Source organism: Salvelinus fontinalis, chromosome 16 (assembly GCF_029448725.1).
Source record: "Salvelinus fontinalis isolate EN_2023a chromosome 16, ASM2944872v1, whole genome shotgun sequence".
Lineage (NCBI taxonomy): Eukaryota > Metazoa > Chordata > Actinopteri > Salmoniformes > Salmonidae > Salvelinus > Salvelinus fontinalis.
The window spans coordinates 21,069,460-21,082,065 of record NC_074680.1 but is presented as its reverse complement, the minus strand read 5'-3'; the positions used below and the strand labels follow the sequence as shown (position 1 = coordinate 21,082,065).

General features: G+C 44.6%; 1 protein-coding gene across 4 annotated transcripts in view; it reads left to right on the top strand.

Moving 5' to 3' along the window:
* Window positions 1–12,606, top strand: part of LOC129812811 (tyrosine-protein kinase receptor TYRO3-like) — a 38,513-nt gene that overhangs the window by 8,573 nt on the left and 17,334 nt on the right. For 2 of the 4 annotated variants that reach the window (XM_055864703.1, XM_055864702.1), the window contains exons 4-8: window positions 47–217; window positions 4,984–5,070; window positions 5,277–5,392; window positions 5,909–6,089; window positions 7,644–7,786. In XM_055864703.1, coding sequence (XP_055720678.1) covers window positions 47–217; window positions 4,984–5,070; window positions 5,277–5,392; window positions 5,909–6,089; window positions 7,644–7,786 — 698 coding nt within the window. Of the gene's footprint in view, window positions 1–46; window positions 218–4,983; window positions 5,071–5,276; window positions 5,393–5,908; window positions 6,090–7,643; window positions 7,805–12,606 lie in introns of all 4 variants that reach the window. The other 2 variants (XM_055864701.1, XM_055864700.1) reach the window with 1 other exon arrangement.

Below are 12,606 nucleotides of genomic sequence, written 5' to 3'. Positions count from 1 at the left end.
TGTATTATCCTGTTATCATGGTCATACTTTCTGGTTCTTTCTCAAGGTGTCCCCCACTTTACACTTGAGCCCCAAGACGTAGCCACGATCCCTGGCGTGCCCTTTAACCTGACGTGTACTGCTGTGGGTCCCCCAGGCCCGGTGGAGGTGCTGTGGTGGCTGGGAGGAGTACAGGAGGGAGACATCACTTCCTCTCCATCTGTACTCCATGTTAACGGTAAGTCTCTACCAGGGTTGTTATTCAATCTTTCCTTGATTCATTTCCTGAAATCTCTTTACTTTCCTTGATTCCTTGCATCATCTCCTCTCACCTTCTCAAAATGCATTGTGGGAGAAGATCTGAGGTTCCTCCCCTCGGGCCCTCTCCTCCAATGAGAAGGTTTTTAAGAGGTGGTGAAGAGAGATGATTTGAAGAACCGACTATAGACTACTGTGCAATATCCTATTTCTGCTGCTTCTCCCCTCCCTCTGGCTGGTTAAATCAACAGTGATATGATGAATCATAAGAATGAGTCAGATCAGAGTGTGTCATTTTCACATACTGTAAGTTCAATAAGGTGGACTGCCGTCTATCTGTTGTAAGAGTGCCATTAGTCATTACAAGGAATGGATTATAGTTTTATAGCATTCTCACTGGTCCTTGAGCTCTGCCCATGAGTTGGAAATATAACTGTTTGAATGGTAGAACTAAGCCAAAGGTTATTCTCAATGGGTGGAAGGCAACTGAAGGGCTGTCTTGCTCTTTCTTTCTCTGTCACCAAGGGTGTAGCCCAAGGCTCAATCCTAGGCAAAACGCTCTTCTCAATTTACATCAACAATATAGCTTAGGCAGTAGGAAGCTCTCTCATCCATTTATATGCAGATGATACAGTCTTATACTCAGCTGGCCCCTCCATGGGTTTTGTGTTAAACACTCTACAACAAAGCGTTCTTAGTGTCAAACAAGCTTTCTCTGTACTGAACCTTGTTCTGAACACCTCCAAAACAAAGGTGGTTTGGTAAGAAGAATGCCCCTCTCCCCACAGGTGTTATTACTACCTCTGAGGGTAGTCACCTCATACAAGTACTTGGGAGTATGGCTAGATGGTACACTGTCCTTCCCATAGCACATAGCAAAGCTGCAGGTTTAAGTTAAATCTAGACTTGGTTTTGTCTATCATAATCCCTCCTCTTTCACCCCAGCTGCCAAACTAACCCTGATTCAGATGACCATCCTATCCATGCTAGATTACGGAGACGTAATTTATAGATCGGCAGGTAAGGGTGCTCTCGAGCGGCTAGATGTTCTTTACCATTCGGCCATCAGATTTGCCACCAATGCTCCTTATCGGACACATCACTGCACTCTTTACTCCTCTGTAAACTGGTCATCTCTGTATACCCGTCACACGACCCACTGGTTGATGCTTATTTATAAAACCATCTTAGGCCTCACTCCCAGCTATCTGAGATACAGTTGAAGTTTACATACACTTAGGTTGGAGTCATTAAAACTCGATTTTCAACCACTCCACAAATTTCTTGTTAACAAACTATAGTTTTAGCAAGTCGGTTAGCACATCTACTTTGTGCAAGACACAAGTGATTTTTCCAACAATTGTTTACAGACAGATTATTTCACTTATAATTCACTGTATCACAATTCCAGTGGGTCAGAAGTTTACATACACTAAATTGACTGTGCCTTTAAACAGCTTGGAAAATTCCAGAAAACAATGTCATGGCTTTAGAAGCTTCTGATAGGCTAATTGACATCATTTGAGTCAATTGGAGGTGTTTTTTTTTATTTTTTTATTTTATTTTTTTATTTAACCTTTATTTAACCAGGTAGGCAAATTGAGAACACGTTCTCATTTACAATTGCGACCTGTGGATGTATTTCAAGGCCTACCTTCAAACTCAGTGCCTCTTTGCTTGACATCATGGGAAAATCAAAAGAAATCAGCCAAGACCTCAGAAAAAAAATTGTAGACCTCCACAAGTCTGGTTCATCCTTGAGAGCAATTTCCACACGCCTGAAGGTACCACGTTCATCTGTACAAACAATAGTACGCAAGTATAAACACCATGGGACCACGCAGCCGTCATACCGCTCAGGAAGGAGATGCGTTCTGTCTCCTAGAGATTAACGCACTTTGGTGCGAAAAGTGCAAATCAATCCCAGAACAGCAAAGGACCTTGTGAAGATGCTGGGGGAAACAGGTACAAAAGTATCTATATCCACAGTAAAACAAGTCCTATATTGACATAACCTGCAAGGCTCAGCAAGAAGAAGCCACTGCTCCAAAACCGCCATAAAAAAGCCAGACCGGTGTGCAACTGCACATGGGGACAAAGATTGTACTTTTTGGAGAAATGTCCTCTGGTCTGATGAAACAAAAATAGAACTGTTTGGCCATAATGACCATCATGTTTGGAGGAAAAAAGGGGGTTGCTTGCAAGCTGAAGAACACCATCCCAACCGTGAAGCACGGGGGTGGCAGCATCATGTTGTGGGGGTGCTTTGCTGCAGGAGGGACTGGTGCAATTCACAAAATAGATGGCATCATTAGGTAGGAAAATTATGTGGATATATTGAAGCAACATCTCAAAACATCAGTGAGGAAGTTAAAGCTTGGTCGCAAATGGGTCTTCCAAATGGACAATGACCTCAAGCATACATCCAAAGTTGTGGCAAAATGGCTTAAGGACAACAAAATCAAGGTATTGGAGTGGCCATCACAAAGCCCTAACCTCAATCCTATAGAACATTTGTGGGTAGAACTGAAAAAGTGTGTGCGAGCAAGGAGGCCTACAAACCTGACTCAGTTACACCAGCTCTGTCGGGAGGAATGGGCCAACATTCACCCAACTTATAGTGGGAAGCTTGTGGAAGGCTACCTGAAACGTTTGACCCAAGTTAAACAATTTAAAGGCAATGCTACCAAATACTAATTGAGTGTATGTAAACTTCTGACCCACTGGGAATGTGATGAAAGAAATAAAAGCTGAAATAAATCATTCTCTCTACTATTATTCTGACATTTCACATTCTTAAAATAAAGTGTTGATCCTAACTGACCTAAGACAGGGAATATTTACTAGGATTAAATGTCAGGAATTGTGAAAAACTGAGTTTAAATGTATTTGGCTATGGTGTATGTAAACTTCCGACTTAAATTGTATCTACTGCAGCCCTCATCCTCCACATACAACACCTGTTCTGCCAGTCACATTCTGTTAAAGGTCCCCAAAGCACACACATCCCTGGGTCGCTCCTCTTTTCAGTTCGCTGCAGCTAGCGATTGGAATGAGCTGCAGCAAACACTCAAACTGGATAGTTTTATCTCCATCTCTTCATTCAAAGACTCAATCATGGACACTCTTACTGACTGTTGTGGCTGCTTTGCGTGATGTATTGTTGTCTCCACCTTCTTGCCTTCTGTGCTGTTGTCTGTGCCCAAGAATGGTTTGTACCCTGTTTTGTGCTGCTACCATGTTGTTGTTACCATGCTGTGTTTTCATGTGTTTATGCCATGCTATGTTGTTGTCTTAGGTCTCTCTTTATGTAGTGTTGTCTCTCTTGTCGTGATGTGTGTTTTGTCCTATATTTTTATTTAATCCCAGCCCTCGTCCACGCAGGAGGCCTTTTACCTTCTGGTAGGCCGTCATTGTAAATAAGAATTTGTTATTAACTGACTTGCCTAGTTAAATAAAGGTTGAATAAAAAATGTAAATATATTCTTCAATGAGCGTACGCACAGCACCGAATACACCACTGAATGTTTGACCCTTTTTTATATATATATATAGAGGGGGAACCAATGACCTCACCTGCCATATGTTTCTCCTAATGTGAAAGGACAAATGTCTTGACCTGAGATTGGAAATGTGTTGTAATTGGTTGAAAACACATAAAAGTGTACAAGTTGTTTGACACTAGCCAGTCCTCTGTCACATCCCATCCACAGAAGTAAATTGACTGGATTTTTCATTAGTTGTCTGTTTTATTCCGTTCTCGTGATATGCAAGCTTTTCATGTAAGTGTCTCCTCTTTCATTTCTCCTTTTATGTTGAGCTGGTTCCGTTTCAGTAATAAGGAGCCTCCTACACTCTGCCATATAACTGGACCTGCCTGGCCCTTTCATCTCATTCATCACTGCTGACCAGAACCTCTCATTATAAGGTTGTGTCGCAAATGGAATCCTATTCCCAATGTAGTGCACTACTTTTGACCAGGGCCCATAGGACTCTGGTCAAATGTAGTGCACTATATAGGGAAAAGGGTTCCATTTGGGCGCATACAAATAATTTGCTGCTAAGTGCCAACTCTGAGTCAGGAATGCGGCAGCCATATAGTCAACTTAACAGGCGTTGATGTTTTCCTATCTGACTCCCAGAGACTGATGTTTCCCTGGAATGTGAGAGTAACCAGAAATGTTTCAGCCCAGCTGATGGTTCTCTGTTATGACTCTGACATGTTGTTTTGTGATTGTCAGTCAGTTGATGAATAACCAGGCAGTGTCCCACAGTGCCTGGTAGTAATCACTGTACAGTACACAAACACCCGCCTTTTTGTAAACATATTTGCCATGAAGGATTAGCCCAAGGACATTTATGTAATGGAGGGATACAACAGCCTTATCAAGACAGTCTAGTTGAGGAGTTATTGATTGTGCTGACCTTGTTTCCTTGTGTAGTTTCAGTAGCTGGTTTGTTCAAATTGGTAGTGCCAAAATCTCTTTGATCCTTATGAGCCAAGTGTACTACAAACCCTCACAGCACTTCATATACAGTACTCCACTCTGGTATGCATTGCCTACTGTCCAGTGTGAGAATTTCTCATTTACATTGGAGATAGACTGTTGGTCAGGCATGATTGCAGGGGACTGGTTTAACACTATGTTAGCATAAACTGGCAGCTTACCTTTTTAAAAGGGCTCTGGCATGCTGTTGAGTACATCACATCATGAGTACACCATGTCTCCCTCTTTTTCCCTGTAGGTGTTAATAACAGCATCAAGTTCTACTGTGAAGCCAAGAATGCCAGAGGTATCTCAGTATCTCGAACAGGCACTGTGCACATTAAAGGTGAGAAATTCATGAATAATAAATGCTGTCATGAGTGTGACTAAGTCATTTTTCAGATTAGAATACGCTGCCTGATGAAGACCGGTTAGTCAATGCACGTTACAGTATGCTGCTGTAATTTAGCTAGGTTTATTGGCCCCTAGTCCAGCTTCTGTTCAGAGTTGGATGTTTGTAAATCTAAAACCCTGTTCTTTAATTGACTGCAGTCCTTCCAGCAGCCCCTAAAGGTGTGCAGGTGGTCCACATGGTGGAGAACAATGTCACGCTGGCCTGGAGCCCTGGCTTCACTGGACACTCTGACCTGTCAGCCTGCACCTTCCAGGTACAGTAACTAAGACTGAACCAACACGACTGAGATGTTCTGTGTCAGTACTACATTCATATAACAAAGAACCCTTTGACCTAATTCTTACATTTAGATTTTCAATAAAGCAACCATAATATGCAGTGGATAAATTAGTTATTATTACGAAATGTGGTGGTTGTTGTCAGTGCTATTTTAAGATGGGAGTGACAACCATCAGAATTCCATTAAAGCCTTGGATGAATGTTTGGCCTAGACTGAGATAATGAAAACCACATACCCATTCTTTTAAAATTAAAGACACCCTGAGTATTTAGACCTGTTTCAATATTGGAATGAAAGAATTTGGCAATGGAAATATGACAATTTTTAAAGATACTTTGAGATGTTGGCAACGAGGCCCTTTATCTACTTCCCCAGAGTCAGATGAACTCCTGGATACCATTTGTATGTCTCTGTGTCCAGTATGAAGGAATTTAGAGGTAGTTTTGCCAGCTAATGCTAAACTACTAACTTCCTTCATACCTTTTACAGATGTCTAAGAACTCTGGGAGGAAGGTGGAAGTTCGAGACCAGCGTGTGAAGGTTCCACCGTTCCAACAGATCCTCAGTGGGCTGAGCTGCTACTCCAACTACAGCGTTAGAGTGTGCTGTGACAATGAGGTGGGGACATCCCCGTTCTCTGGCTGGCTGGACTTTCAGACACCAGAAGCAGGTGTGCATCCAGTCACTAGAATAGATGATGACATGGGTTACGTTCCAAATGGCACCCTATTCCTATGGGCCCTGGTCAAAAGTAGTGCACTATAAAGGGAATAGGGTGCCATTTGGGACTTAGCCCTTTTGTTCATCAACAGTTGTTTTTGTTGTCATTTTCTACCAACTGCACTCACATCACCAGCTGGACATCAATAGCATGTGACGATCCATGCAACAGTATGGCGAGTAGCAACCTTATCACAATGGGAACATAATGATTCTCTGTGTTTGTGGCCCTCTGTGTCTCACAGCCCCACGGACGACCTTTCAAAGTTGTTACTCTGTCAAAGTAACATGAAACATTTAGAGGTGGTTAAGCGGACACAGATTAACCTAATCCTGGACCAAAAAGAATTTGAAGGAGATTCTCCATTTAGTTGTCTTTTTAGTCTAGGACTAGCATTAGCTTAATTTTGTCTGGGAATCCACCCCTTATTGTTCATATAGGATATGGTCTAAGTTGATATGCAGTTTTAAATGAGGGTTGTTAAAATAAGTTGGACAGGCGGCTGAGTTTAGAGGTGATCATGAGAGCTAGTCTGAGGGGAGCAGTGGAGTGGGGGTTTCTGGTGGCGACCTTGTTTGTATGTTTGTAAACTGCCAGTGCTGGACACAGGCCAGTGGATTCCAGTCCCACTTGTACAATGAACCATTGTACATGCCCTCAATCCATATCAATGTGCTGCAGTGCTGAACTAAACCCTGTTGTCTCATTGTCGACACACGCTGGTCAAGGAGGCCACTGCAGGAATGATTGGGGTCTCATTTTAGGGTGACCTGGTCTCAATTTGCTTCTGGATTATCTATTTTCCCAGAGTCAGATGAACTTGTGGATACCATTTTTATGTCTCTGTGTGCAGTATGAAGGAAGTTAGAAGTAGTTTCGCAAGCTATTGCTTACTAGCAATGACTGGAAGTCTATGGATATCTACTAGCATGATAGCAGATACCCATAGACTTCCAGTAAATACCCATAAACTTAGTCATTGCGCTAAAGCTAGTTAGCATTGGCTTGCAAAACTACCTCGAACTTCCTTCATACTGGACACAGAGACATACATTTTTTATCCACGAGTTCATCTGACTGCTGGAGTAGATAAAGGGCCTCATTGCCAAATCCCGAAGTATCTCTTAATCTTGGCCCTTTCCCTTATATCCCATTCAGTGTGTTTAATAGTCACATGTGCAGGGTTGCAGGTGTGATTGGAGGGTACAATCTTAGGCTCTGAGCTCCAACATGCAGGACTAAGTTAAATAAAATAATGAAAATGATAATAAAAAATTAAAAACAACAATCTGTAGCAGCGATGAATAAATGTCCATATGTTTGCAGATGTGGAAGCAATACTGCTTATACCTATCCATACCCTTTAGATCTGTTAACGTTTTTAAGGATTAGGACCAAGGGAGTGATGACAGCATGGACATATACAATGGCAACCCCTTATTGTTCTTTGATGAAATGTAAAGTATTGTCATGACACTGTCCCTGTGTCTTCCTTCTTTCTAGTGCCCTCTGCTGCCCCCCGGAACCTGACCTTTGAACTAACTGAACAGCAGCTGTCCCTGAACTGGGCGAGCTTGGACGACAAGGAGCTGCAGGGGAAACTGATGGCCTACAAAGTCCAGTGGAACCTGGGAGGAGAGGGACAGGTTCACACCCATACACCTGTACACACTGAAGGAATCTAGTATACACCTCAGATGATAGCAAAAGCTGCAGGAAGAAAATAGACTGAAGAAAATAGTCTCTGGCTGTGCAGATCAATGTACATTCCAGTAATTTAATATACCAAATTCTCAGTCACAGTAGACATTGGTCAGTGGAGCATACAATAACCACAGCCAGCTGACACCAGTCTTCAGCTGCTGTCAACAGTCTACGTCTTATTAATTACAATCCCTATGTTTCTGTTATTATGGAATGTGGTACATTACAGTATGACTACGTTCACAATCCTATGGCCATACCAGAAGTTTCTATGGCCATACTAGAGGTTGAGTTGGTTTTAATTTTTTTTTTTTTTTTTTTTTTTCACCTTTATTTAACCAGGTAGGCTAGTTGAGAACAAGTTCTCATTTGCAACTGCGACCTGGCCAAGATAAAGCATAGCAGTGTGAACAGACAACAACACAGAGTTACACATGGAGTAAACAATAAACAAGTCAATAACATGGTAGGAAAAAGAGAATCTATATACAATGTGTGCAAAAGGCATGAGGTAGGCAATAAATCGAATAATTACAATTTAGCAGATTAACACTGGAGTGATAAATCATCAGATGATCATGTGCAAGAAGAGATACTGGTGTGCAAAAGAGCAGAAAAGTAAATAAATAAAAGCAGTATGGGGGTGAGGTAGGTAAATTGGGTGGGTAGTTTACAGATGGACTATGTACAGCTGCAGCGATCGGTTAGCTGCTCGGATAGCAGATTTTTAAAGTTGTTGAGGGAGATAAAAGTCTCCAACTTCAGAGATTTTTGCAATTCGTTCCAGTCGCAGGCAGCAGAGAACTGGAAGGAAAGGCGTCCAAATGAGGTTTTGGCTTTAGGGATGATCAGTGAGATACACCTGCTGGAGCGCGTGCTACGGGTGGGTGTAGCCATCGTGACCAGTGAACTGAGATAAGGCGGCACTTTACCTACCATAGCCTTGTAGATGACCTGGAGCCAGTGGGTCTGACGATGAACATGTAGCGAGGGCCAGCCGACTAGGGCATACAGGTCGCAGTGGTGGGTCGTATAAGGTGCTTTAGTAACAAAACGGATGGCACTGTGATAAACTGCATCCAGTTTGCTGAGTAGAGTATTGGAAGCTATTTTGTAGATGACATCGCCGAAGTCGAGGATCGGTAGGATAGTCAGTTTTACTAGGGTAAGTTTGGCGGCGTGAGTGAAGGAGGCTTTGTTCCGGAATAGAAAGCCGACTCTAGATTTGATTTTGGATTGGAGATGTTTGATATGAGTCTGGAAGGAGAGTTTGCAGTCTAGCCAGACACCTAGGTACTTATAGATGTCCACATATTCTAGGTCGGAACCGTCCAGGGTGGTGATGCTAGTCGGGCGTGCGGGTGCAGGCAGCGAACGGTTGAAAAGCATGCATTTGGTTTTACTAGCATTTAAGAGCAGTTGGAGGCCACGGAAGGAGTGTTGTATGGCATTGAAGCTCGTTTGGAGGTTAGATAGCACAGTGTCCAGGGAAGGGCCAGAAGTATACAGAATGGTGTGGTCTGCGTAGAGGTGGATCAGGGAATCGCCCGCAGCAAGAGCAACATCATTGATGTATACAGAGAAAAGAGTCGGCCCGAGAATTGAACCCTGTGGTACCCCCATAGAGACTGCCAGAGGACCGGACAACATGCCCTCCGATTTGACACACTGAACTCTGTCTGCAAAGTAGTTGGTGAACCAGGCAAGGCAGTCATTAGAAAAACCGAGGCTATTGAGTCTGCCGATAAGAATATGGTGATTGACAGAGTCGAAAGCCTTGGCCAGGTCGATGAAGACGGCTGCACAGTAATGTCTTTTATCGATGGCGGTTATGATATCGTTTAGTACCTTGAGCGTGGCTGAGGTGCACCCGTGACCGGCTCGGAAACCGGATTGCACAGCGGAGAAGGTACGGTGGGATTCGAGATGGTCAGTGATCTGTTTGTTGACTTGGCTTTCGAAGACCTTAGCTAGGCAGGGCAGGATGGATATAGGTCTGTAACAGTTTGGGTCCAGGGTGTCTCCCCCTTTGAAGAGGGGGATGACAGTGGCAGCTTTCCAATCCTTGGGGATCTCAGATGATACGAAGGAGAGGTTGAACAGGCTGGTAATAGGGGGTGCGACAATGGCGGCGGACAGTTTCAGAAATAGGGGGTCTAGATTGTCAAGCCCAGCTGATTTGTATGGGTCCAGGTTTTCCAGCTCTTTCAGAACATCTGCTATCTGGATATGGGTAAAGGAGAAGCTGGGGAGGCTTGGGCGAGTAGCAGCGGGGGGTGCGGGGCTGTTGGCCAAGGTTGGGGTCGCCAGGTGGAAGGCATGGCCAGCCATTGAAAAATGTTTGTTGAAGTTTTCGATTATCACGGACTTATCTGTGGTGACCGTGTTATCTAGCCTCAGTGCAGTGGGCAGCTGGGAGGAGGTGCTCTTGTTTTCCATGGACTTTACAGTATCCCAGAACTTTTTGGAGTTAGAGCTACAGGATGCAAATTTCTGCTTGAAAAAGCTGGCCTTTGCTTTCCTGACTGACTGCGTGTATTGGTTCCTGACTTCCCTGAACAGTTGCATATCACGGGGGCTCTTCGATGCTATTGCAGTTCGCCACAGGATGTTTTTGTGCTGGTCGAGGGCAGTCAGGTCTGGAGTGAACCAAGGGCTATATCTGTTCTTGGTTCTGCATTTTTTGAACGGAGCATGCTTGTCTAATATGGTGAGGAAGTAACTTTTAAAGAATGACCAGGCATCCTCAACTGACGGGATGAGGTCAATATCCTTCCAGGGTACCCGGGCCAGGTCGATTAGAAAGGCCTGCTCGCAGAAGTGTTTCAGGGAGCGTTTGACAGTGATGAGGGGTGGTCGTTTGACCGTGGACCCGTGGCGGATACAGGCAATGAGGCAGTGATCGCTGAGATCTTGATTGAAGACAGCAGAGGTGTATTTGGAGGGCAAGTTGGTCAGGATAATGTCTATTAGGGTGCCCATGTTTACGGATTTAGGGTTGTACCTGGTGGGTTCCTTGATGATTTGTGTGAGATTGAGGGCATCAAGCTTAGATTGTAGGACTGCCGGGGTGTTAAGCATATCCCAGTTTAGGTCACCTAACAGAACAAACTCTGAAGCTAGATGGGGTGCGATCAATTCACAGATGGTGTCCAGGGCACAGCTGGGAGCTGAGGGGGGTCGGTAGCAGGCGGCAACAGTGAGAGACTTATTTCTGGAGAGATTAATTTTTAAAATTAGAAGTTCGAACTGTTTGGGCATAGACTTGGAAAGTATGACAGAACTTTGCAGGCTATCTCTGCAGTAGATTGCAACTCCTCCCCCTTTGGCAGTTCTATCTTGACGGAAAGTGTTATAGTTGGGTATGGAAATCTCTGAGTTTTTGGTGGCCTTCCTAAGCCAGGATTCAGACACGGCAAGGACATCAGGGTTGGCAGAGTGTGCTAAAGCGGTGAGTAAGGCAAACTTAGGGAGGAGGCTTCTGATGTTGACATGCATGAGGCCAAGGCTTTTTCGATCACAGAAGTCAACAAATGAGGGTGACTGGGGACATGCAGGGCCTGGGTTTACCTCCACATCACCCGAGGAACAGAGGAGTAGTAGGATGAGGGTGCGGCTAAAGGCTATCAAAACTGGTCGCCTAGAGCGTTGGGGACAAGGAATAAAAGGAGCAGATTTATGGGCGTGGTAGAATAGATTCTGGGCATAATGTGCAGACCAGGGTATGGTGGGGCACGGGTACAGCGGAGGCAAGCCCAGGCACTGGGTGATGATAAGAGAGGTTGTATCTCTGGACATGCTGGTCTCAATGGGTGAGGTCACCGCATGTGTGGGGGGTGGGACAAAGGAGGTATCAGAGGTACGGAGAGTGGAACTACAGGGTCCATTGCAAACCAAAACAATGATAACTAGCCTGAACAACAGTATGCAAGGCATATTGATATTTGAGAGAGACATACAATAAGGCATAAAGTGATTGCAGGTCATGATTGGGAGAGCTAGCTAAAACAGCAGGTGAGATAACAGCAGCTAGTCAGCTAACACAGCAACAGAAGGTAAAAATGGCGACGACTGGGCAGAGAGGGTCGGATTAACTACACACAGATCCTGAGTTAAGGCACAGAGCCGACAGATAAAACACAAATAAACAGAATGGAGTACCGTGAATTAATGGACAGTCAAGCAGGCATCAGCTATGTAGCCAAGTGATCATAGTGTCCAGGGGGCAGCCGTAGATGGAGTAGTGAGGCCTCCACTAAGCTAGCCCGCGGCGTTTAAAGTTAGTAGCCCGGGGGGGTGGTCTGCTCAGACGAAGGGGGTCTGCTCAGACGGAGGCCGGTTGAGGGCACAGCGGATGGGGTATTTGTCTGCAGACCAGACGTGGTCGTGTCGACAGAGAATCCAAGCCGGATGGCGGTGGCGAAAGAGAGGTTGTGAGTTGTAGAATTGTGTTTGCTAACTGGTGCTAGCTTCGTGATTCAGACAGCTAGTCATGGGTAGCAAGCTAGCAGAAGATGGAGGTCTGTTTTCAGCCACGCCGTGCAATTCCGTCGGTAGATTAGTGGGGTTCCGTGTGGTAGAGGGGACCAATCCAATTGTCAAAATAGTTATAGTGGCCTAAGAAGATTGTTCGATAGACCTGTTCAGATAGCAGCCGATATGCTCAAGACAGCTAACGATTAGCGGGCCGCAGTTAGTATATGGACGTTCAGGTTACGTCGCGATGGAGGGGCCGGTTGAAATACTCCCACGGGCAGATAAC